Source organism: Gymnoscopelus microlampas (assembly GCF_963454915.1).
Source record: "Gymnoscopelus microlampas genome assembly, chromosome: 8".
Taxonomy (NCBI): Eukaryota; Metazoa; Chordata; class Actinopteri; order Myctophiformes; family Myctophidae; genus Gymnoscopelus; species Gymnoscopelus microlampas.
In genome coordinates this window covers 40,781,279-40,805,191 of record NC_139945.1, presented here as the reverse complement: position 1 = coordinate 40,805,191, position 23,913 = coordinate 40,781,279, and the positions used below count along the sequence as shown (strand labels likewise).

The 23,913-nt window shown below is 42.4% G+C and overlaps 1 protein-coding gene across 1 annotated transcript; it reads left to right on the top strand.

Moving 5' to 3' along the window:
• The first annotated feature begins 1,062 nt into the window (after positions 1 to 1,062).
• LOC311049886 (mediator of RNA polymerase II transcription subunit 13-like) lies at positions 1,063 to 23,913 on the top strand. Its single transcript, XM_084063794.1, has 30 exons — positions 1,063 to 1,931; positions 3,754 to 3,988; positions 5,296 to 5,464; positions 8,443 to 8,588; positions 9,270 to 9,467; positions 9,598 to 9,792; positions 10,385 to 10,544; positions 11,220 to 11,327; positions 11,469 to 12,185; positions 12,452 to 12,668; positions 13,152 to 13,182; positions 14,293 to 14,414; positions 14,865 to 14,955; positions 15,088 to 15,296; positions 15,407 to 15,606; positions 15,712 to 16,607; positions 16,757 to 16,924; positions 17,130 to 17,353; positions 17,458 to 17,653; positions 17,839 to 18,193; positions 18,528 to 18,744; positions 19,241 to 19,432; positions 20,110 to 20,333; positions 20,459 to 20,601; positions 20,695 to 20,853; positions 20,949 to 21,131; positions 21,342 to 21,487; positions 22,368 to 22,532; positions 22,683 to 22,777; positions 22,989 to 23,913. Exons 1-30 carry the CDS (start codon positions 1,866 to 1,868, stop codon positions 23,119 to 23,121), a joined length of 6,360 nt encoding a protein of 2,119 aa, XP_083919920.1. The 5' UTR covers positions 1,063 to 1,865; the 3' UTR covers positions 23,122 to 23,913.

Sequence of the window (23,913 nt, the reverse complement as noted above, 5' to 3'; positions counted from 1 at the left end):
TCAGTTACTACCCAATCCTGATGATATGACCTGTCAATCTATTAACCCTCTCAGTTGACCTCCTTTTCTGGCACGGCACTGCAAATAGACTAAAATCATGCAAACTAATGGTCCATCATCAGACAAAAGAATAATACGCACATGTTCGCACATTCGTAGACTACTCGGAGTCAAAATCCAGACGCATATTTTCTACACAGCTTTCTGAGTTTGCTCCTTCAGATCACGATTTAGGTCTGTAAAGTGATACTGATATGATTAAGTAAGTGATGATGACAGATTTGTGCTTTCATCTCGTACGGCAGTGGTTCTCAACAAGTGGCCCGGGGACCACCAGTGGCCCTTGGGGGGTTCCAGGTGGTCGGTGGTCCCCAGCTAAATGACGGAGAGTTGGTAACCAAATGGACCCTTATAGATATTTAAATCTGGAGAGTGTAACATTTACGCTCCCAAGAGTTACATTAATGTTAAACGTCTGCATTACTTTAAAAAATATATATTTGTTGGCATTTTCAATGATATTAAACATGCAACAGTATGGCTCTTGTGTTAATAAAATGGCTATAAATAATCAAACAAAAACAGAGCAAATAGACATCACATATAAATAATACACATACATATATAGTAAACATCTGCATGACTTAATTAAATAATTGTTATTTTGATCAACGTTTGCCTGTTATTACCTCTCCTATAGTACCAACATCAATACAGCATGGAATTGTGGCCCAAATCGTATCCAACCATAACAAAATATTCAAAGTCTTGGCTCTGAGAGTGTAAATCTCATCAAACAGTGGTCCGTTGGCTCAAATGCCGAATAATGACCCTTCATATGCAAGGGGTTGAAAACCACTGGCTGTAAAAAGTGATATGATTAAGGAGTGATGAATCTGATGATGACAGATCTATTATGCTTTCATCTTGTACGGTATATATAAACGGTATATAAACCTGTGAAGTCATACAGAGCTACTTGCCAGACGACGCCCCCATTACCACAAAGTGGCCAATGGGAGTTGAGAGGCAGAGTTGTCCTCCTGGCCGCCATTAAAGAATTCAATCCATGAATTGAAATAATGGAAATCTGCAGGACTCCATGGATCAGTGAGATAGGAGGAGCAGTCGATGAGTAATCCGGACAATTCGCCGTTACATCGGTTTTTAAGAGTAGTTTTTAGAGTTTCGGGGGATCGCGGCGTTTCGGCGAAGATGAGTGCGGTGTAGCTAATTGTTTTCCATGGCTGGCTAAACGTTAGGTCTTTGGTATGTTAGCTCGTGTGCTAACAGGCTAAGACAGACCAGGGGGAGGGGAGAGTTCCTTTGCTTTGAAATTGTTTCAGATCGGCTACCAGTTAGCATTAGCAACTGTTAGCTCGCACCGGCTACTACTATTAGGCTATTGGTGGTGAAGTTTTTGTTAGCTAGCGATCGCCTCTTGTTTTCATTGCGCACACAACATAATTGCTAATATAGAATTGAAGGTTAGCCGGTCGGCGTCATGTTAACGTCGCGTATATTTGGCGTTAGCGTTACATAGCAGTAAAGCTGGCGGCCAAGTTTACACAGATTGGACAAAAACGGTAGGATTGATGAATAACGTTAGCTTAGCGGCGAGGCTAGCGCCGGGACGGTAGAAGTTGTCAGTGCTGCTAGTAGTAGACTAACGTTAGCTTAGCTAGCTTGTGGCTAGCAGGTTTAGTAGCGTTTTGCTCTTTGACGTGGAATTACAAGTACATCTCACACGTTTTAGAGCGTTTCGTCACCAAGTTATAGCGGATTAATACGTTATTTCTCCTCATGGTGATGATTGAGACAATGGACGGTGACGCTACGACGACAACAACGCAGTGAAAAGGAGGATGAGTTCGTGCTTTGTACCAAACGGGGCCAGTTTGGAGGACTGCCACTCCAACCTGTTTTGCTTGGTAAGACTCTTCTCTCTCTCTGTGGCTCTGTACTGTGTATGCGCTAGTTAGCTAACATTAGCGGCCATGAACATAACAACAAGGATGTGACCGTGACGTCTACCGACAGTCGGAACGGAAGTGTGTGTGTGTGTGTGTGTTGTGTTTTCACAGTGTTGCTCAAGATATTTTTTAAATAAAGAAAATTGCCAACGCGTTTCGCAATGTGATAAAACGAAGCAATTTCGAATCGTCTGGCGTCAAGTTGTACGAGACACCCCGTTGAGCATGAAGCCAGATTTTGTGAGAGAAATGAAGCAACCAGGTCTAGGAAAACTAGCCCCAAAGAAGCAACTGGGCACTAGGCCTTTAAGAGCACGTTAAACCCATATGATGTTTACATTGAAAATAGCAGATCTACAAGCTCGCGACGCGTTGTGAGCTTGTAGATCTGCTATTTTCAAAAAACCTTGAAATAAGATTTTTGAAACATTCTAATACAAATCTGGAATGGGGCTCCCTGGCACAAAACATTTTAAGATGGGGGCTAGGGACAAATGCATATTAATTTAGGGGTCCATGACATGAACATATTTGAGAACCACTGGTTAAAATAATTATAACATTTTGAAGCAAAAATAAGTCCAAAGTCGCTTATAATAAGCGGACATGGCAACACTGTATGAAGCACTTTGAGATTAGAGTGACGCGTAGTTGTGACGCCACGGATGCATCCTTGGCATTTTGATTGTAGGTGATAACTGAGAGGCCCGGAAAGCCATTTTGGCTAATCAGGCAACACAAGCTTTGTAACGTCAGTTCAGACACAAGTGAAGGCATCACAAGGCCTGCAACTTGCAGGATCCATGTACTTGGGTCTAATAGCCGAGGAGGCTGTGCATACATACTCGTCATACTGCACAATGCAACGCAGCGTTGTTACATACATAAGAGTTGTTGACTTGAACAAATCAAAGTTGGTAACAAAAACATTTAAGTGACAGTTTAACATTACTTTCCGTTGGCAGCCTCAGACCGATTGGCCGATTCTTCTTCTAAATCACCCTCTTCATATTATATAACTCTTATTTAACTACTAAAACACTAAGACGTTGTTTTTATTAAAAATAAATAATCTCATAGATAGTGTTGTGTTCATCCACGCATGTAGGAGATTACTTCACCATAGTAATCCGGATAATTTGCTTTTAGTCACTCTGTCTCACTAGAGTGCCTCATCATCAATTGTTGTGTTTTCAAAGTGGGGCCTGGGGAACTCCAGGGGTCTGTGGGGGTCCCCAGCAAAATGAGTATCGGTATTAGTTCACTAATCATTTATGCAGAGCTTAATCCAGCAAGAGAATGTATAGAAATAACAATTCAAATGTTATCTTTAACTCAATAACAGCATTTTATTATGGGGGTCCCTGGCACAGAACATTTTCAAATGGGGGTCCGTGGTCTAATGCATATCTATTTGACAGTCCTTGACATGAAAATGTTTGAGAACTACTGGTTTATAACACATGTATGAACAGCAGAGTGATGACTGTTTTCTGGTGTGATTGTGCTATGGCATGCACACAGTGTTGCAAAACTTTCCAAACTGTCATCACTGTTCAAGTTATCACGTTTTTGGTCATCAATCTTCCTTTTACATTTTTTAATTGAAAACATTGTCTGCATCCTTGTGCAATGGGAGGGGATGTCGGATGGGGACATTTGCTTTTACCATTCACATGTTAATGCAGTCAGTGTTGCAGTCAACAACAGTTTGAAGTACTGAAGCAATACATTGTTATTTATTCATGCATATTTATGCTGTTTTTCTTGTTCTCTTTAGGCTGATTTGACTGGAATAAAATGGCGTCGTTTTGTGTGGCAAGGACCCACATCGTCACCGATCCTGTTCCCTGTAACCGAGGAGGACCCTATCTTGTGTAGCTTCAGCCGATGTCTGGCGGCAGATGTGCTGAGTGTGTGGAGAAGGCACCACACCCCTGGCCGTAGAGAGCTCTGGCTCTTCTGGTGGGGGGATGACCCCAGTTTTGCAGAGCTCATCCATAATGAGCTCTCAAGTAAGTGCATGCTATATCGAAGGTGCTTTGTGCTGATGATGATTTTTAAGTCTGGACATATACAGTAAATTATTTGCCCACGAGTAAAAGATAAAGGTACATTTTGTTACACCTGTAGCCATGGACAGTTCAGGCAGTATTTGTGATCATGATGGGAATCTCTCCTGTATGATTAGAGGCCTGTATCCCCACTATCTAAGGTCACTGTTTGAGCAAAATCACACAGCTCATAGATGTCTCCTATTGGTCAGTAGCTGTGTAAACAGTTTGATCATGCCCTGTTCTGGGTATTGTTGCCTGTATTAATCAGCATGAACACAGGATAGATACAAGTAAACATAGAGAGAAACTAAAATGTAAGTACAAATATAATAAAGATAAATGTATGTAGATTCAGTTTGACCTAGCCATCTGCACTTGGTCTGACTGGGTTAGTATAATATTAATCTAACATAGATATACCACATACGTATCGATAGCATGAGTGAAGTCTATAAACAGTGAATATACAGTAATGAGAAAACATAAAATCTATCAACAAAACTTTACAGCAGTTATCCTAAACAGGGATCTGTCATGATTCTTTAGTGTACATCCCAGTAGTCCATGTGCTGCAAATGTGCCAAAATAGTTTGTTTATCATAACCTCACATCATAGTTGAACAGAAAGGCACATATTTTCATATGTAGAGATAGGTTCCAGTCTGTGTTTCAGTTATCAGGTGTCCAAAGAACCCTTTGGTTGATTAACTAAAAACAAAAATATGAGTGTATGATAGAATGTGATTTGTAAACAACACAAGCAAGATTTGATTTATTAACCCATTTAGACCCGGAAAGACTATACGTTGTTAAATCTTAGTTTCAATCCGGTAAAGCATCTGTCATTTTAGTTGTTACCATATATCGTCACTGTCAGGCAGAAACCTTGTATCTCCCAGTTTCAAATTTGTATGTTTTTTTTTGGTAAATTAAAGCCATACTTCATCACAAAAGTATCGCACAAAAGTAGTGTCGCACAAAAGTAGTGAAAATAGCCAATCCACAAGCACACAATTCCTTGGGTTGCGTGCTTGTAGATCGTCTATTTTCACTATTTTTTGTTTTTAAACTAATAACAAAAAAGGACCCTACAAGGGTTCCATCCGATAACAACGATATATAGCAACATGATTTAATAAAATAAATAATTTGAATCAAAAATATATGTTTTTCCTAAAAGTAGGTCAGGATTTAGAAGGTGTTTTTAGAATCGGCCTCAGGTCTTAATGACTTATGTCCCAGAATTAATTGATGTCTGCTTTCAGGTGAAGAGGATGGTGAGTGGGAGAGTGGGCTGTCCTACGAGTGCCGCACACTTCTGTTCAAAGCCATCCACAACCTGCTGGAACGTTGTCTCATGAACCGAGGCTTCGTCCGCATTGGCAAGTGGTTCGTTAAACCATACGAGAAGGAGGAGAAACCCATTAATAAAAGGTATGTATGTCTCCTTATGTGCCTGGGCATTGCCATGTGTTTGGTAGGGTTTTCTTCATATGGGCTGGCATCATAAGAAGCATGACACTTTATTTCTAAGTAGCCAAAACAAATCATGTTTTCATCTGTGTTTTTAATAATAAGACATGTCCACCTTGCTAATTCCTAGTCCGAAGAAGAGCAGTGTGCTCAAAACGTCCCACTCAGGTGGTACCAAAATAAAGTAGTAAAAGGGAGCTTCAGTGTCCGAACTTGTATTATTTGTTATGTAATGCCTTGCTAATGAACCATTTCAACCTGGCATCCCTGTTTTAGGCATGCCAATCTAGACAACATTTTTGGAAAAATATATAAATGGCAGATATACTGGCTCAGAACACGTCACGATGCCACACATAGCTTGTAGATTGGCTATTTTAGCCACATGACACAAGTATGAAATAGGGCTTAAGTGGTTAAAGTCCACCTATGAGGCACATATAGGGGACATGATGAGGCACATATAGGGGACATTGTAAATGCTAACTGTTAAAATCTGGTGGCAGAATTGTATGAGTGCATAGCCTGGCATAAATGCTGTGAGTGGAGTTGAGAATTTGCTATGGAGGTTGACATTTATCACAGACTATGCCCAAATCAATCATGTCCGTGAACCTTCTCGGCTGGTTTTGATGTTTGTCACATTGTAATTGGCTTTCATAATTTGTAAATGGTGTTTATAGTTTTGAAGCTAGTAAGTATATGTTGCTGAATGTTTTGGAGGGTAATGAGTGTCAACAGCTCTGACCCATGTTTTGGCTATGCTAGTGGATAAGTTTGTAAGAGAGCAGAACAGCAATCAATACATTTCTATGAGGAGTCAATAGAAAGCATGTTACATTTGAACATTATGAGCTGCTTTGCGTGCGTGCCTTGCGTGGGTCCAACTCATTCATGTCATACATCCTGAAAAAATAAGCTTTTAGAGTACCAGACATTTAGAGTACATTTTTAACAGGAATGGTTGATAAGTTTTAGTGGTTAGCATTTTGTATACATACAGTATAGTTACATACTGAATTCACAGGGTTCATCTAAAGTGACAGTCAGTGACACCATGAAAAACACTACAACTATGCAATGTGACTCTTGCTCTGACCCATAGAGGTAATGATACACTGAATCCATTTCCACATAGATCTTATATGCTAAGTAATCTCAGCTCAGCCTCTACTTGAACTGAGCAAGCATTTAGAAGTAGACTGTCTCAATCTTGCTGAATGGCTATCATTTACCATGCTGGAATTTTTCAAGCTTAAAAAGTATTGGAATTCGTGACATTGTTTCAACTAGTGTCATGGATTAAGTGTGTGAGAGTGGTCATCAACAGTTTTTACATTGATTTATTATTTATTTTGTTCTATAATGAGGTCTTCCGTCATCAGATAAAGGTGCAGAGCATCCAATATAAGCTATTCACTATCATTTTTGATAAACCGACCCTGCAAACTACAAGGCATAACTAGTTTGTGTTGTGATAAGATAAGTGAATCTATCCAGTGCATGCACACTGCACAGTATGTCCCAGCTTGAGGTGAACAAGTAGTGTACAGTACCACTCTGATATCGTATTTCCTCATCTGTTATATATATATATATATATATATATATATATATATATGTATGTATGTATGTATGTATGTATGTATGTATGTATGTATGTATGTATGTATGTATGTATGTATGTATGTATGTATGTATGTATGTATGTATGTATGTATGTATGTATGTATGTATGTATGTATGTATGTATGTATGTATGTATGTGTATGAGACATAGTATTATTGCCTTCCGTTTGCACATGCATGGAGGCTGGGGAATCCTGGAGTTCCCTGGCTGGTTAATTTGAGCCAGGGCTGTTTGGGTCTAGTGATTCATGTAGCCTTGAGTTTCTTATAATGCAAAAAAAAAATTGCACAGTTACCTATGGCTGCTTTGCACACTGTCACTCCATGCCCGAGCTTTTCAGTTGTAACTGCTGTTGCAAAGACTTAAGGTGATTGCAGTGCCTGTTGGCTATTGTCACCGTTACGGGCTATAAAATGTGTGTGGGAATTGGCCCCTTTGGCCTCATTTTAGATGAAGACATCTATAAGTGGGTGTTGAGACGGCAGTGCAGCACCTCAAACAGAAAGATCCAGCAGTCTCACTGTCGCCTGTTCTCTCTGGTTGGTAAACGGGGCAGTCTTTGGAAAACGCTGAGTCTGCACTGTGGTTTTACAGCAACCATGTCAACAAGAACTATTTTAGTGCATTTACCCCCTCGACCATGCAGCACTTGTTAGAACATTAAGCTGTGTAAACTGTCTAAACATTTCAAGGCTATGATAATCTCTTGATCATTATTTATATGTCACGTTTTCACCTGTTTTTGGAAGAAGGTATTCTGTGGGGTCAAATTCTGCTAAAGCTTAGTCTGTTATCTGCAGTCTGACTGAAGGTCTTAGTTGGCCTCCCTGGCTATTCACCCCTTATGATCCTTGTAAGCCACCAATGTGAACTGGAACCACTCTTTAATCATGGCATTGGCAGGATTGAAGTGCACAACCAGGAGTCACATCTTATTTCCTTTGACTGACAGTATCTTATTATTATTTCTATATGGTTTTGTCTTTTTCTGATTGACAGTGGGTTCTTTAAATTAATAACATGAATATATGAAAATAAATACTTTAAACCAAAGTCTGTTACAGCACTATCAATAATATTCATATTTAATTTCACACATGTTGCTTGGCAAGACAGTCCTTCAGCATTCCAACATAGGTATATCACTCCCGGGTTAGAGTCATGAATAATACCATTCTCAAGCTCATGCAAAATTATGTAATTTATTTTATCGGCAGTGCTGGCTTGGACTTTTCTTATTGTATAATTAATGACTTGACATTGTTTTTCACAATGATTTTCCTAATAGTGATGCCTATTTTTCTTACAGTGAGCACCTTTCATGTGCCTTCACCTTCTTTGTGCATGGTGACAGCAATGTGTGCACAAGTGTGGAGATAGCCCAGCACCAGCCTGTCCAACAGCTGAGTGAGGAGCACCTTAGTATGGCCCAGCAGAGCTCCAGTCCCATGCAAGGTAGGAACATGCCAGGTATGCATATACTGATATGTACATGGAGAAAGTTTACATTGGGTAGGACTTATTGATGACACATGGCTTATTTGGTTTTCCACAGCTAGTCCTAACCCTGTTTGACAGCTTTGAAAGATCATGGCATTTGTTATGACATGTCATTTTAATCACGCCCGAATTGGTCATTTTTACCTTCTAATCAAAAGTTTGAGCCCCAAATACCAATATCAATTTGAGAGTGCTCCGCTCATTTTAGCCCCCTCTGGATAGACATCTCAGTACCTGCAAACATATCATTGACTGTTTACAACAAGATTTTGTTTGTCTTTTGTGAACAACTGTTGTTTTTAAAATTTTCATATAGCCATATTAACAAATAATACGGATAATAAGCATCTTATAAGGACTTATTAACTGTTTAATTAATGCTTATTAACAAGATGTTCGTATAAAGTGCTACCCTTTTTTTTTTTTCTTTTCCCAATTCCTGTTGTTGTGATGGATAAATTAGAGTGTGTGACAGTCATGCTCGTCGTGTTAGGAATTTCAGAACTTTCTGAATTGATGAATGACATCATCACACTAAGGAACCATCTGTGTATCACCCTAATTAACCCTGAAGAACTAATCTCATCCGAATGGAGCTGTAGAGACTCCCTAAACACTCCTCTCTCCCGTTTCCAGTCATCTTGAGCCCCTATGGCCTGAATGGGACCCTCACAGGCCAGGCCTTCAAGATGTCAGACCATCCCACCCAAAAGCTCATTGAGGAGTGGAGGCAGTTCTATCCCATCAGTCCCTGTCCCAAGGAGACCCAAGAGGACAAGATGGAGGACCCGGACTGGGAGGATGACTCATTGGCTGCTGTTGAAGTCCTCGTCGGTAAGAAGTGGTCTGATTTGGTTTATGAAAGATGGTAATGATGTACTGCCAGTGATAAAGTTGAGCTTTAACATGGATTCATAAGTTGTTGAGGTAAAGTAAGTAACAGACTATGTTTGTGCTTCTCCAGCGGGTGTGAGGATGGTGTACCCTGCCTGCCTGGTGCTTATTCCCATGTCGGACCTGCCTGCCATGGCTCCTCAGAGCTCTATAAACCCGTCGGGCAGCCTGTGTGCTGCCCCACAAGGCCAGGCTGCTCACAGAGATCCTGCCATGTCGTCTGTCACTCTCACACCTCCAACATCACCCGAGGAGGCTCAGACCGGTAAGACTTTAAGATGTATGTTCAGAGACGGTATGACCGTATTATCATTTGAGCTCAAATGTACCCTGTGCTGTTTACATTTCTGTCTAATAATGTATTCAATCAATCAATGATCTAGAGGAGACAGTGCACTCTATCACTTTAGTATGGGAAAAACGAAAATGGTGGGGATGGCGGCACCAACAACATAAGACCAGCAAACCCGGCCAATCGATGGGTCTTGTCTGCATATCTTTAAGTACAATTGATTGATTGCATTTTTTTATTAGGCAAAAGAATGTAAAACAACACAGTTACATTTATAATACTTTTGTCTAAAAGGTCTGACCAAAAAAGTCCTCGCAGACCTGTTTCCGTTGGGGAACTTGAATTAATTTCATAGACATATATAGTAGCAACCAAACAGTTCAAAGAAATACCACTATGTACAAAGGACTTTAGGACTTCTCCTAAAGAGACTTTGATATGTTGACCTGCATTTGATCCACAAGCCTGTGGTCCATTTGAATACGGGGCACTTCGACCCATTTTCACAGACAGCATTTTCTGTGAGAATATGTATTATTTATGGGTTTGTTCTGTCTTTCCCCAGATTGTCAGCCTGCCCAGAGGTGGCTAAAATTGTCGTGTGCCTCAGACAGCTACAGCTCCAACAGCAGGAGTCTCCATGGTGGCAAAATCCCTCGCAGGCTGGCCAGCCAGGTGGTGGAGTCTGTGTGGCAGGAGTGCAACATGAACCGCGCCAAGAACAAGTATGTCCAGAGGGTTTCCCCTCCAGCTTATTAAGCCTGATTTATACTTGCCAAAAATAGCCAATCTATAGCTCATAATGTTGTGAGTTTGTAGATCTGCTATTTTCGGCAAGCGACACCATCGCACAACGTATAAATTAACACATTCACTGCTAGAGTTTATTCATAATATACTCACCCAGTGCCAGCGATTTGTGTTTTATAACCTTTTCAACCAGTCACAGAAATGTTATATCCATTATAATCCATCATCCGGCCGTGTGTATAAACACACACGCACGATCCATCCACCAACCACTAAAGGGTTACGTTTTCAGAGCCGAGCTGTGTGAGGTAGTTTTCACCAGCGCAACCAGGCAGCAGGCACCATATCCGGCGATAATGCTCGTACCCCCGACACCCCCCCCCCCCCCCCCCCCCCCCCCGATATTAGGCGACGATGTTAGGCGGTTAACGGGTGGATTTGATATCCCGAGATATCTCGGGATTGGCAGTAAAGCGTGACTGTCAGATAAAGCAGTGTCTGTATGTATTTTTTTTTGGGGGGGGGGGGGGGGGGGTAAATGTTTTTTATTGCACACTATTCAAACAAAAAATACGTTCATAAAAGCAAACAGACGAGTGTGTACTGCGTGTGCTTAGTGATGAGTTGTGTTTGTCTGATTTTTCTCATAGGAGAAAGTTTTGTGCGCTGACCAATGGGACGTGTGAAGAGGAGCCAGACAAACCTGGAATTTGGGACTTCATAGAACCAACTCAAAGGGCACAGTGCAATTGCGCAAGGTACTGTTAAGTAGCTCACATTTGCATCATTTACATGGTTCTACCAATTTTTATACTAATTAGCTACCATTGTCAAAGGGCAATAAGGACCGAAAACATTTGTACCTGACCGAAAACATTTGTCCCTTTCTTGTACCACAGGCATAAGAGTCAGAAACAGCGTTCCAGCAGCACCTCAGGACACCCACCCTCATCAGGCCAACCGCAGCAGCCAGCCCCTAAGCACAAGCTAGGAGACAAGCTGGAGAAGGCGGAGAAGCAGCAGAAGAGGCCCCAGACGCCTTTCCATCATCGCAGTTCGTTGAGCGAAGAGCAGGTCCTCGAGCCGCCGCAGTCCCAGAGGCTTTGCCTGCGAGTGCAGGACGAGAGTTCGTACCCCAGCCTGCATCACGTGGACTCTGCCCCACCAAAAGCCCCCACGCTGCACACCCACGGCCCCCCTGCCGACCTGGCAGGCTCGCCCCAGCCCCCTCCCCTCAGCCCCCATCCCTGTGACCACACGGAAGGTGACCCAGTGACCCAGCTGAAGAGTTCTTCCACACCCGTTCACCAGCCCTTCTACCCACCGTCGGTGGAGCCCTGTCTTCTACCTCAGAAGGCCTCGTCCGACGAGCCCCACCTGGACCCTGTGCCTATGCCCCTGCCCTTCCCCCCAGCGTACACGGAGACCTTGGAACCCACAATCTTTGTAGGTTCAGCCATCAACCCCAATGAAGACTCTACCCACAACCCCTGGAAGTACTTCTGTCTACCCAAGAAGAAGCCTTCTGATTTCCTCACACCCCAGCTGGCTGTGGACAAAATACGAGATGACTCAGGAGGAGGCGGAGGAGCAGAGAGTATAGTGTCTGTCACTGAGTGAGTATTATTTTAACCTGTTAAGACCTGAGGCCAATTCTGCAAATGGCTTCTAAATAAGTAGTTCTCACACTTTCACCATTGTTCAAAAATAGCAGATGCTTCGTGATGCGCTGCAGGCTTGTATATCTGCTATTTTTGAACAGCCAACGCAAAAATCTAAAATGACATAGATGCTTTCCCGGTTTTAATGAGTTAAAAGAGCACGTGTTCACGTAGTTATACTGGTGTCTGTCTGAGCACGTCGTCTTCTTTTTTTTTACCAGGTTAATGTCGGGCTGCACGTGGCCCCTGAAGGTGTCTCAGGAACTGGTGAATACCTATGCCCAGCGGAGAAATAGCCATCTGGCGTCTGCCACAGCGGACAGAGAGCATAGTGACACGTCGGACCCCTACGCCTTCGTAGAGGGAGACGAAGAGTTCAGCTTCACAGAGAAGAAGGACAGGCCAGGGGGAGAGAGAGAGGCTACCCGGAAACACAAGGTGGGCTGATTTCACGCACCAGGGCATCAAACCTAGCACTCATTTATTCTGTATTAACACTGTATTTATAATTATATACACACCGAAAGGCAGATTTGTCGTATTCCCACGACGCCGGCCAGCAAGCCGCAGTGGGGATGTTGTGGTCTGGTGGCTTGAATGTAAAGCATCTTGTTTGAACAGGAGGCAGGCACTAGACTATTCAGGCAATGTTCTGCTCCACCCCTTTATTTACGTGTATGAGGTCCTGCTAATAGCAACCTGAAAAGATGGACAGCTGGTTAATATGCACATAAGACATGGATAATGTAATGACTGTTGATTAATGTATTATTCCAGTTAAAATAGGCACCACAGGACTGCACAAGTGTGTGCATGCGTGCGTGCGTGCATGCCTGTAACACGCAGCAACATCTGGATTTCCCATTAGACAATAATGTGGTTCCTAGAATAAAGGATTGTTTTTCTGCTTGCTTCACCTAGGGGGATGATGGAACTGGGACTTCAGCAGATGGTGAGAATATCTCTCGTTGTTTATTAAAAGTTCTAGGGATGTGCTCAGCTAGTTGATTAGTCTATTACATGACGCTCCTAATATTTACTAAAATAATTATTTTACGATTATTCTATTGATTACTTTTAATTTTTCTAAGCGTTTTTGAATTTTGTATAGAAAAACATTTCATAGAATATATATTTTATAATCAACTAGACTGATTAGTCTTATTTACTTACACCCTATTTTATATTGGTAGTGTTGTGCAAAACATTGGCAGTGGCAATTTCCACCATTTTTGAAGATTATTCAGTTTTACAAAATCATCATTTAAACGTCAGTGAAATTAGTTGCTGCGCACATCCCTTGCTGCGCACAAGTGTTTTTAGTTAGTGAAAGTAATTTTAATAAAAATAAATAAATATATGTGTCATTTTTTTCTACTGCCAGGGTATATTCATAATATACTCAGCGATTTTCGTGTTTTATAACATTTTCAAACGGTCACAGAAATGTTATATCCATTATGATCCATCGTCTGATCGTGTGTATAAACAAACGTGATCCATGCCACAACACCCAGAGGAAGCGGTTTTCACAGGCGAGCTGTCGTGAGGTAGTTTTCAGCCGCGCAGCCAGGCTGCAGGCACCATACACCGGCAATAACGCACATATTTCCCACCTCCCCAGCTGGCCATACATTATGTATGGCCATACATTATGATCGCGTGTCAGACCGTTGATAAACACAAAGGGGATAACTGTTTGTCGTCCAGAGAAAAGAAAACATAACCGGAGCTTTCCCTTCGTTATTTATACCATGTGATAACTATGACGTCTTGCTAAATCAGTTAACTCAAAGATAAAACCGGAAACGGGAAATGAATGACGCTATTTCCGCATCCGGGTGAGTGGAAAGGGAACCTGATGACGGATGTTACAGAGAACAGCGTGATCGTTTATTAAACAATTAAAAAGCTATTCGACACGTTATCGCATCCATGGCCAAGTGGACCAAGTAGTAATTGACTCAAAAACGCGTCCATGGCAGTCAGAGTTAATTTTAAAATCATAGTGAATAGGGTAATAGTGAAATTTTGTTTAATGACTTATTTCATTGTGTTGCAGATGGCCAAGGATCAGCAGGCAGTAAACCTCCTGTGTCCACCAGTCTAATCCATGAGAACGACTTGGCTGTGTCCTTCAGCGACCTGGACAAAATTTTCAACTCTGATGAAGATGAGCTAGCGGTTTGTACATCATTTTTGGTTACATCTAGGGGTGCAAGCAACAGTTAATCGATCTAATTGCTTACAAAAAAGTATCGATAAGTTAATCAAATTGATTAATAATCAATCCCTATCATGTTATTGTGGCCAAAAAGTTTAATACATTTTGTTTTGTTGAAGTCAGCTGAAGATGTAGATATGCTATTTTCAATTTTTTTGCAAGACATGGTTGTACAACGAAGTATAAAATAACACTTATATGGTTAACTGATTGATTGCCATAAAAAAAAGTATATACAAAAAACACTTCTAGCAATCGATAGAATAATCACTACTCCCCCAGAGCTTAGGCGCATATTTTCAATTAATGTTGAAACCTATAGAATAAATGTTGTCATGAAATGGTAGTCTATGTAAAAACAGATGTCAAAGACTCACTTTTTAAGAATGTTACACTTTTTGTCCTCTCAGCCTGGATCCAGGAGAGCCGGTATTGGCACAGAAGACAAGTTTGGCTCTAAGGACAATAAACATGCAACCCTGGACCCTTTGTCTTGCATAAGTAAGGACATTTCCTATATAGGAATGTAATGAATAAAGTACCTACCTACCTACCCTAACAGTGGATCATTAGAAACACTTGTATTTTGACAAATGTGTTAATCATGTCATCTCTGTCTTCTCCTTGCTCCAGGCTCAGCAGACCTGCACCAAATGTTTCCCACTCCGCCTTCCTTAGAACAGCACATCATGGGCTATTCTCCCATGAACACTGGGGGCAAAGAGTATGGTACCCTGGAAGCTGGGTCAGGTCTCACCCTTTTGGACGGCGGTCTGCTCAGCAGCCACTACAAAATGGAGGTGGAAGAAGGTTTCTGTAGCCCTAAACCCTCTGAGATCAAGGTATGGCAACAACTAAATCTATCTTGTGTAAAGAAAAATGAACACATTCTTTCAAACTGTCTTTCACTAGTGACTAATGACCACGTCTTCTCCATCTCGCCATCTTTCAGGACTTCTCCTTTGTCTACAAAACGGATGCTTGTCAGCCTTTTATTGGCTGTTCCATGTATGCCCCCCTGAAGTCACTGCCCAGCCAGTGTTTCATGCCCATCAAGCTGCCAGAGGAGTGTGTGTACACACCCAGCTGGACCCTGGGTAAAATGGATCTTATACCCCCAGTGCCAACCATGTCAATGCTCACCAAAGATAGGTAAGGCAGTGAAATACGAAAGTGGACTGAAACAATTGAGTTTGAAACTGATGTTCTTTGTTGTCATTGTGACGGTCTGATTGCTGTTTCTTCTCCCTGCATCAGTAACATCCCCAGTGTGGAGCCGAACTACGAGAGCTACACCCCTCAAACACACACGCCTTTCATGTCCAACAGCGCCCCCCCTAGCAACAGCGGCACCGGCATCCTACCATCCCCATCCCCAGCCACGCCGCGCTTCTCCGTCCCCACCCCCCGAACACCTCGCACTCCACGGACGCCCCGCGGTCCCTCCAGTGTCCAGGGCTCGCTCAAGTACGACAACTCAGACCTGTACTCGCCGGCCTCCACGCCCTCCACATGCCGCCCGCTCAGCTCGGTGGAGCCCGCCACGGTGCCCTCCATCCCAGAGGCCCATAGCCTCTACGTCACCCTCATCCTCTCGGAGTCTGTCATGAACCTCTTCAAGGATTGCAACTTTGAGAGCTGTTGCGTGTGCGTGTGCAACATGAACATCCGGGGCGCCGACGTCGGGGTGTACCTAAACGACAACGGCGAGGCCCAGTACCCGTGCACCTGCGGCTTCAGCGCCGTCTCCAACCGGCGCTTTGGCCAGGCGGCTGGGCTCTTCCTAGAAGACGAGCTGGATGTGGTGGGGCGGGGCTCTGATGCTAGCCGCGACACGGAGCGATCCTACGAGGAGCTGCGCGCCGCCTCCCTGCATAAGGCCGGCAGCTTGAAGGAGAAGCCTCCAGATGAGCTCATCCTCCTCCTGCAGGACCAGTGCACCAACCCCTTTGCCCCTATGGCCGGCGTGGACTACCCCAAGCCTGTGAGTTCGCCCTCACGCTCGTTTGTGCGTGTCGAGGAAAGAGACTGTTATAACGACTGCTACATGGCACTGGAGCATGGCAGGCAGTTTATGGACAATATGTCAGGAGGCAAAGTGGATGAAACACTAGTGAAAAGCACCTGTCTGCATCAGTGGCCGAAACGAAAGTGTGAGTTTATTTTTTATTTAATTTCTACTTATGCTGCTGCTGATATATGTACACTTTTCTCCTACCTGTTGGTGTGTTTTGTCTCTTAACTGCTAAATTGAGTTTGTCTTCATGATACTGACTTCTGTTTTTACTTTTTCCTCCTGAAGCGACAGACATGAGCAAGCTGTTTTCTCAGGATGTACTACGGGTGTTGTTGTCCCTGCAGCCTGTGCTGCAGGACACCATTCAGAAGAAAAGGAGTGTGCGCTCCTGGGGTGTACAGGGCCCACTTACCTGGCAACAGTTCCACAAGATGGCTGGCAGGGGTTCCTATGGTAAACACACCTATTTATCAGGAGTCTGAAGATTAATTTGTATGACAGCATTGCTCGCCAGAATTGACATGGCGCAATACTGTTATAAATTTTTAGTTTGCTGATGCATACACTGTAAAACATGACTGTATGGGTTCAGATCAACAGCCAAAAGTCTTCATTGTATTCTTGAATCTAAACCTTGACCACCTTCTTCTCACTCCAGGTACAGATGAGTCTCCAGAGCCACTGCCCATCCCTACGTTCCTGGTCGGTTATGAGTATGACTTCGTGGTGCTGTCTCCCTTTGGCTTGCCCTACTGGGAAAAACTCCTCTTGGATCCATTTGGCTCCCAAAGAGATGTGGGATATGTTGTCATCTGCCCTGAGAGCGAGGCTCTGATCCGTGGAGCCAAGACCTTCTTTAAGGATCTTAGTGCTGTGTATGAGGTCAGCAACTGACATCTTCTGAAATGCTTGCACATCCACAAAGCAACTCAAATTTGTAATGAAAGGCGGTGAAACACATTCTTATTTAAAAATGTTTGTTGCAGGGATGCCAGCTCGGCCAACACAGAGCCATCTGTAAGACGTACCCAGAGGGCATTTTGAAGGTTGGCACCACCGAGGTCAAGAACATGGCAGAGCAGCCCCTTAGCGACTGGTTCCTTAAGATGTCTGCCAGAGAAGGGAACAATGAAGCCTTTAACAAGCTCAAGCTCTTCGCTCAAGTCTGCCGCCATGATTTGGGTAATGCAACCTTATTCACATCCCTTAAAGGGCAATTTTTGCCATTTTTAACCTAATCCTATCATTCTATTGTGAGTAAGACATGAAAGTCTGACATAAGGATTCCAACTGCGTTTGGGTTTCTAGCATTGTTCATACAATATAATATTATGATATTGATGATTTTTGTGTTTTTGTCCCCATAGCTCCGTACCTGTCAGACCAGTCCTTGGACAGCTCTCTGTTGTCCCAGCGCAGCCCGGCCGTGGTCTCCACCTCCTCCCAGACCTTCAGCTCCTCCAGCAGCACAAACACTACCAGCTCTGCCCAGCCTGCCCTGGTCAACAGCACCCCTCCTCCTTCATCCTCCTCCTCAGGACCCCAGACCATTGGGGGAACGGCGTCAGCCAAGCCAAGCTCCTACCCTGGCTTTGGGACGGGGGGATTGCCAGGCAGTACTTCTCAGAACGGACCCCAGTCAAACCCCCAGGGACCAGGAGGTCTGGGTGAACCCGGCTGCTCTGCCAACCAGCCTCAGGTCCCCACTGAGCCAATAGAGACGTAAGTCACCGCTGCATGTCTCCCGGTTAGCCTGGACTGAAAACTAGGGCTGGGCAATTAACCGAAAATATATTGAAACCAATTTTTAGAACCAATAACTTCTTCTTGCATATCAACGAATCGACATGAAAAAACATGATTGTATTTTGTCTAATTAACCACTTATCCCTGTATTATACTTGTGCAATGGTGGCATACATAAATAACGAAAATAGCCTTTCTACAAGCTCACAACGCATCAAAATTGTATAATAATTATGATACTGATTTTGCCCAGCCCTTATAGAAACCGTTGTTTTGCACAGCTTGCTAACTAATTCACTATCCCTAATAGCACAATGGACAGAGACAAGGTGGGCAAACCCACGGACGGGGAGTCCCATGCCGTTACTTTCCCCCCTGCCATCGTGGTGTACATCGTGGACCCCTTCAGCTATGAAGACGCTGACAGAGAGGTTCACTCCAGCGTCTATACAATGGGTCTCTTGCGCTGCTACCTGGAGATGCTTCAGTTCCTGCCCCCTCACATCAGAAACGCAGTCTCTGTGCAGGTAGAGAGCTCAACATTAAGGGCATCCATAGATTATATCACAAGTGATCGACCGATTATGTTTTTGGTGGCCGTTGCCGATATTTAGAGAATAGGGAAGGCCGATTTAAAAAACGATTGCCTTTTTTTTGCTTCTAATACAATACAACATTAATAATGTGAAACAGCAACTAATACACATAAAAACAAAACAACAAGCATAACTGCCCTGGTTGGTAGTTTTCTCCCACAAACTAACAAATCTACAACTTGCGAAAAGGTTTCAAAAGAAATCGGCTGAAATTCAACCGAAGTCTACCACTATATATCACTGGTGTTAACCACCACGACACATTTGAATTAATCTATGTAGGAAATGCACAATTAACATCTAAATTCAATGCTCATGGATGTGTGAAAACAGCTTTTGACAAAGTATGTACAACTCATTGTGCTACATTAGTGGTATGAAAACATGGCATTAAACGGGTAATTTAAACGATGTTTTCTTGGTTTAGATTGTTCCGTGCCAGTACCTGTTGCAGCCTGTATGTAGTGGGGATCGCCACCTCTATGGCCAGCACCTCAAGTCCCTGGCCTTTTCCGTCTTCACTCAGTGTCGTCGGCCTCTGCCCAATTCGACCAACTTCAAGGCTCTCACTGGCTTTGGGCCTGGCCTTGCCCTCGACATGGCACTCAAGAACCCAGAGGTAATTGATCCTGCAGTTATTGGACCATACCAGTGATCTGGCTTCTTAGCCTATTGAATGTAACTGACCATTTTCCACAGCATACTGTTTTTCAGATTTTTGAGGAAGCCACTGTATTCAGTTCACTTATTATGAAAATCAACTTACAGAGACTTAAAGTTCTTGAGATAGGCAATCCAACATACTAAATATAACGTATTTATTTTTTTCTATGTTATGTTGTGTTTTGATGCATTTAAAAACATTTAAAAAAAAATGAAAGTCAAGCTGAAAATAGTCCCTGGGGACAAAGATTGATTTATGTTTGAACGCAGTTCAAACATTCATGAATTGATTTACTGTGCAATGATATCTAGCCAACATTATCTCAATTATTCAGGTAAGTTCAATAAAGTTTGGGAATAATGTAAACAAAATTTGTTTAAAATTTTCCCAAACTTTATTGAACTTACCTGAATTTCATATTTAATGTGAAAAATAAATAAATATATAAAGCCATTAATGGGGAAATGGTCTGTTAATGTACAATATAATATGACCAAAGCTGTCAATGTTGTATTGATGCCGGTATGGCCATCTAGTAAGCTGGCTTCATTTAGCATAATGTTTAAAATTCATGTCTACCATTGTCATTTTGCGGTCTTCATTTAAAAACATTATCCCTTGACCTTTTGCAGAGACCTGAGTGTTTGCGTCTGTACACGCCTCCTTTCATCCTGGCACCAGTGAAAGACAAGCAGACGGAGCTGGGGGAGACGTTCGGTGAAGCAGCCCAGAAGTACAATGTTCTGTTTGTGGGCTACTGTCTTTCCCATGATCAGCGCTGGCTGCTGGCCTCCTGCACTGACCAACATGGAGAACTTCTGGAAACCTGCATCATCAGCATTGATGTGCCGAACAGGTACATATATTGTACTCCCACATCAAGGCTCAAGATCACTCGCTTAACGTCTCTGTTTATTGTAGACAGCGCTTGAATTGTTTTTCACACAATATGGTATTTAAACTAAGCTGTTTTTGGTGTAGGGCCAGAAGGAAAAAAGGGTCAGCCAGGCGCTTGGGCTTGCAGAAGCTGTGGGACTGGTGTCTTGGATTGGTACAAGTGACATCACTGCCCTGGAGAGTAGTGATTGGACGTCTTGGCAGAATGGGCCACGGCGAGCTGAGAGGTACACACTTTGTCCATTCCATTATGTGCTCTCCATGTACATTGTGCTGGTAACATTGTACATTGTGATGGTAACAAAATGGCTTTGTTCCAGACTGGAGTATTCTGCTGAGCAGAAGGAACCTTCAGAGCATCAGCAAACGACTGAAGGAAACCTGTAAGATGTGTGGCATTTCTGCCGCTGACACTCCCAGCATCCTCAGTGCTTGCCTGGTCGCCATGGAGCCCCAGGGATCCTTTGTTATCATGCCAGGTAAAAAAAAAAAGCCACTGAATTGAAAACATGTACTGATAGTGGATTTACTATTACAGGGATTGTTTCTGACACGGTCTCTTTTTGTTTTTTAGACTCTGTGTCGACAGGTTCTGTGTTTGGTCGCAGCACCACACTCAACATGCAGACGTCCGCACTGAGCACACCTCAGGACACATCTTGTACTCACATCTTGGTGTTCCCCACTTCTGCCATGGTGCAGGTCAACTCCAACACCACTGAGCCTATGGACATTAATTTCAACCCCATTAATCCTGGTATGTTTGTCTCCCAGTGTCCATGATGATCAGCAAATAGAGTCACATGTCTTCTTAGACAAGCTATTGTAGTAAAACGTGGAATATTTGATGAGTTTCTAACAGCAGGGTAGAACCTTACTTTTAATATCAGTCAAGAGAGTTTAAGAGAAATTACAAACCTAAGCCGTGTGTGTGTGTGTGTGTGTGTGTGTGTGTGTGTATATATAGATGGTTCTGACGGGATGGGCATCTTTGACCTGTTTGACAACGACATGGTGGATCCTGACCTCATCAACATCTTGCCTAACTCCCCCACCACCTCCCCTGTACACTCCCCTGGCTCTCATTACCACCAGGGGGGAGATGGCAGCAAGGTAAACCATTTATATATTTTTGCAATGCTGAATTAGCTGCTCTTATATGTTAAATTGCTATTCACTTACATACCTATGTCAATGTTGGATGATTCTTTTGTTACCTGTGCTGGGCAGGCACAAACAGAATTTCCCAGTGTATGTTGTAGGGATGTAATGATGCACCATGAGACAGTTAATTATTCATACAAATGTGTAATGATTCAAATGTGTGAATTGAAAGATGAATCGTGATGCTCTTTTTTTTTGTGCATAATCTAGTTTTGAGTTATATATATATATATATATATATATATATATATATATATATATATATATATATATATATATATATATATATATATATATATATATATATATATATATATATATATATATATATATATATATATATATATATATATATATATATATATATATATATATATATATATATATATATATATATATATATATATATATATAGGGGGTATAAATGAGGCTTTAGCTGTAAAGTTGTGAATGCAGTAGTCTAGTTTACAGAGATGTTTATGATCGGGTGGCCGACATACTCTGACGAAGCCCCACCGCCCAAACCATGCTGTGTTCATTTTGAGGCTGTGCTTCCAGTGAGACCTAGTTCTTCAAATGGACTTTGAATCTCAGTTTTAAAAACAGATTACTCCAATTAACAGATAGCTACCCCTGATGTCGCCAAAAACTACAATAATGAACGTTACACAGTATGACCTGACAAGCCTAAAAATAGCAGATCTACAAGCTCACAATGCGTCTCATCGCAATGCGTTGAGATTGTAGATCTGTCATTTTTGCCTAAGAAATAATTGGAATAATCATATAATGTGTATTGTGGATTAAATCATGATGTGTTGTGTTGCAGGGCCAGAGTACAGATCGCATGGAGTCCCATGAGGAGGCCTTAAACATCCTGCAGCAGCCGATGGCTCTGGGCTACTTCATCTCCACAGCCAAGGCTGGACCGCTCCCCGACTGGTTCTGGTCCGCCTGCCCACAAGCCCAGAACCAGTGTCCTCTGTTCCTCAAGGTAGGAGAACACTTTTTCTGTGGAAGACCACCCACGTGGTACTACTAAGAAACCAAACTTAGTGTTCACAAACACTATTTGACACTCTGTAATGTATCTTTGACTTGAAACCTTGCACTGAACGTCAACACATTTCTTTGTCTCCCCCAGGCCTCCTTGCACCTACACGTGTCGTCTTCCGATGAGCTTCTGCACAGTAAACACTCCCATCCCTTGGATTCAAACCACACCTCTGATGTACTCAGGTATTCAGAAATATCTCTTAAGCAATGACGAACAATGGATTGTTTATCAGAATGAAAGCAATGAAGAACTACGGATTGTTTATCAGAATGAAAGCCACAATGTATGAATCATCGCATGGATTGTTTTATCAGAATGAAAGCCATAATGTATGAATCATCGCATTGGAGTGTTTTCCAACAAGTGACATGCAACTTCTCCTCTATTTGACAGATTTGTACTGGAGCAATACAACGCCCTCTCTTGGCTGACATGTGACCCTGCAACTCAAGACCGTCGCTCCTGTCTGCCTGTTCACTTTGTGGTGCTCAACCAAATGTACAACTTTATCATGAACATGCTCTGATCTCTGGTGGGATCTAACTTCTGAGATATGAGTCATTCAGTCTGATCGGCGATCCCCAAGAACTAAATGGACCTCTGACCAGGGGAAGAAGGACCATACAAGACGCATAGGATGCACTTCCCTTCCTGGCGTATCTCATGTGACACTGACTGGCCGACTGGAAGTTTCCAATCAATTAATCAAATGCCAAGAACCCATTTTGGATGATCAAGGGACTTTTCATAAAGGAGAATACATTTTTCTTTTTATTGACTGTAGATTGCAATCTATGAAATTTTATCCTAATGAAATGCCTGCATATATTATTTATTGTAAGTTTTTAAATGTGGAATTTTTAATTCTTAATATCTTTTTATATATTACAAATCCTAGAGGGTGTGTATATTGCCATCTCACTGTAAAGGAATTGGTTTAAAGTGATGTAATTTTCTGAATTGCAATACAGAAATCTGTTCAAGTGAATTTGCTGTAGATTGCTTTTAGAGTATTATTTTTTCAAAGGGTACAGACCTTTTTATTGCCATGCTGTACAAATGAAGGGGCTGGTCTGGGCATTGGAGTCCCACCCAGTGAGTGGATGAGAATTACCTCTCCATCTGCTTTGGTGCCAGAGTCTCTCGCACAGTAACTCGAGCTCTGAAGAGGAATAAGAGGTACATTGTCAGATTCTATATTTTATATTACAGATTTAGGTAATTGTGTGTGTGTATATGTGTACATATAATTGTGTGCCACTACTGATGGTGCAGCTTCTGTTTTAGGAATAAAGTGCGTCTACCTATTGTCACTGTT

Coding starts and splice junctions, on each gene's coding strand:
- LOC311049886 (XM_084063794.1), top strand. CDS start 1,866: ATGAGTTCGTGCTTTGTACCAAACGGGGCCAGTTTGGAGGACTGCCAC. Junction 11,328..11,468: donor GCACAGTGCAATTGCGCAAG/GTACTGTTAAGT, acceptor CTTGTACCACAG/GCATAAGAGTCAGAAACAGC. Junction 12,669..13,151: donor AGGCTACCCGGAAACACAAG/GTGGGCTGATTT, acceptor TGCTTCACCTAG/GGGGATGATGGAACTGGGAC.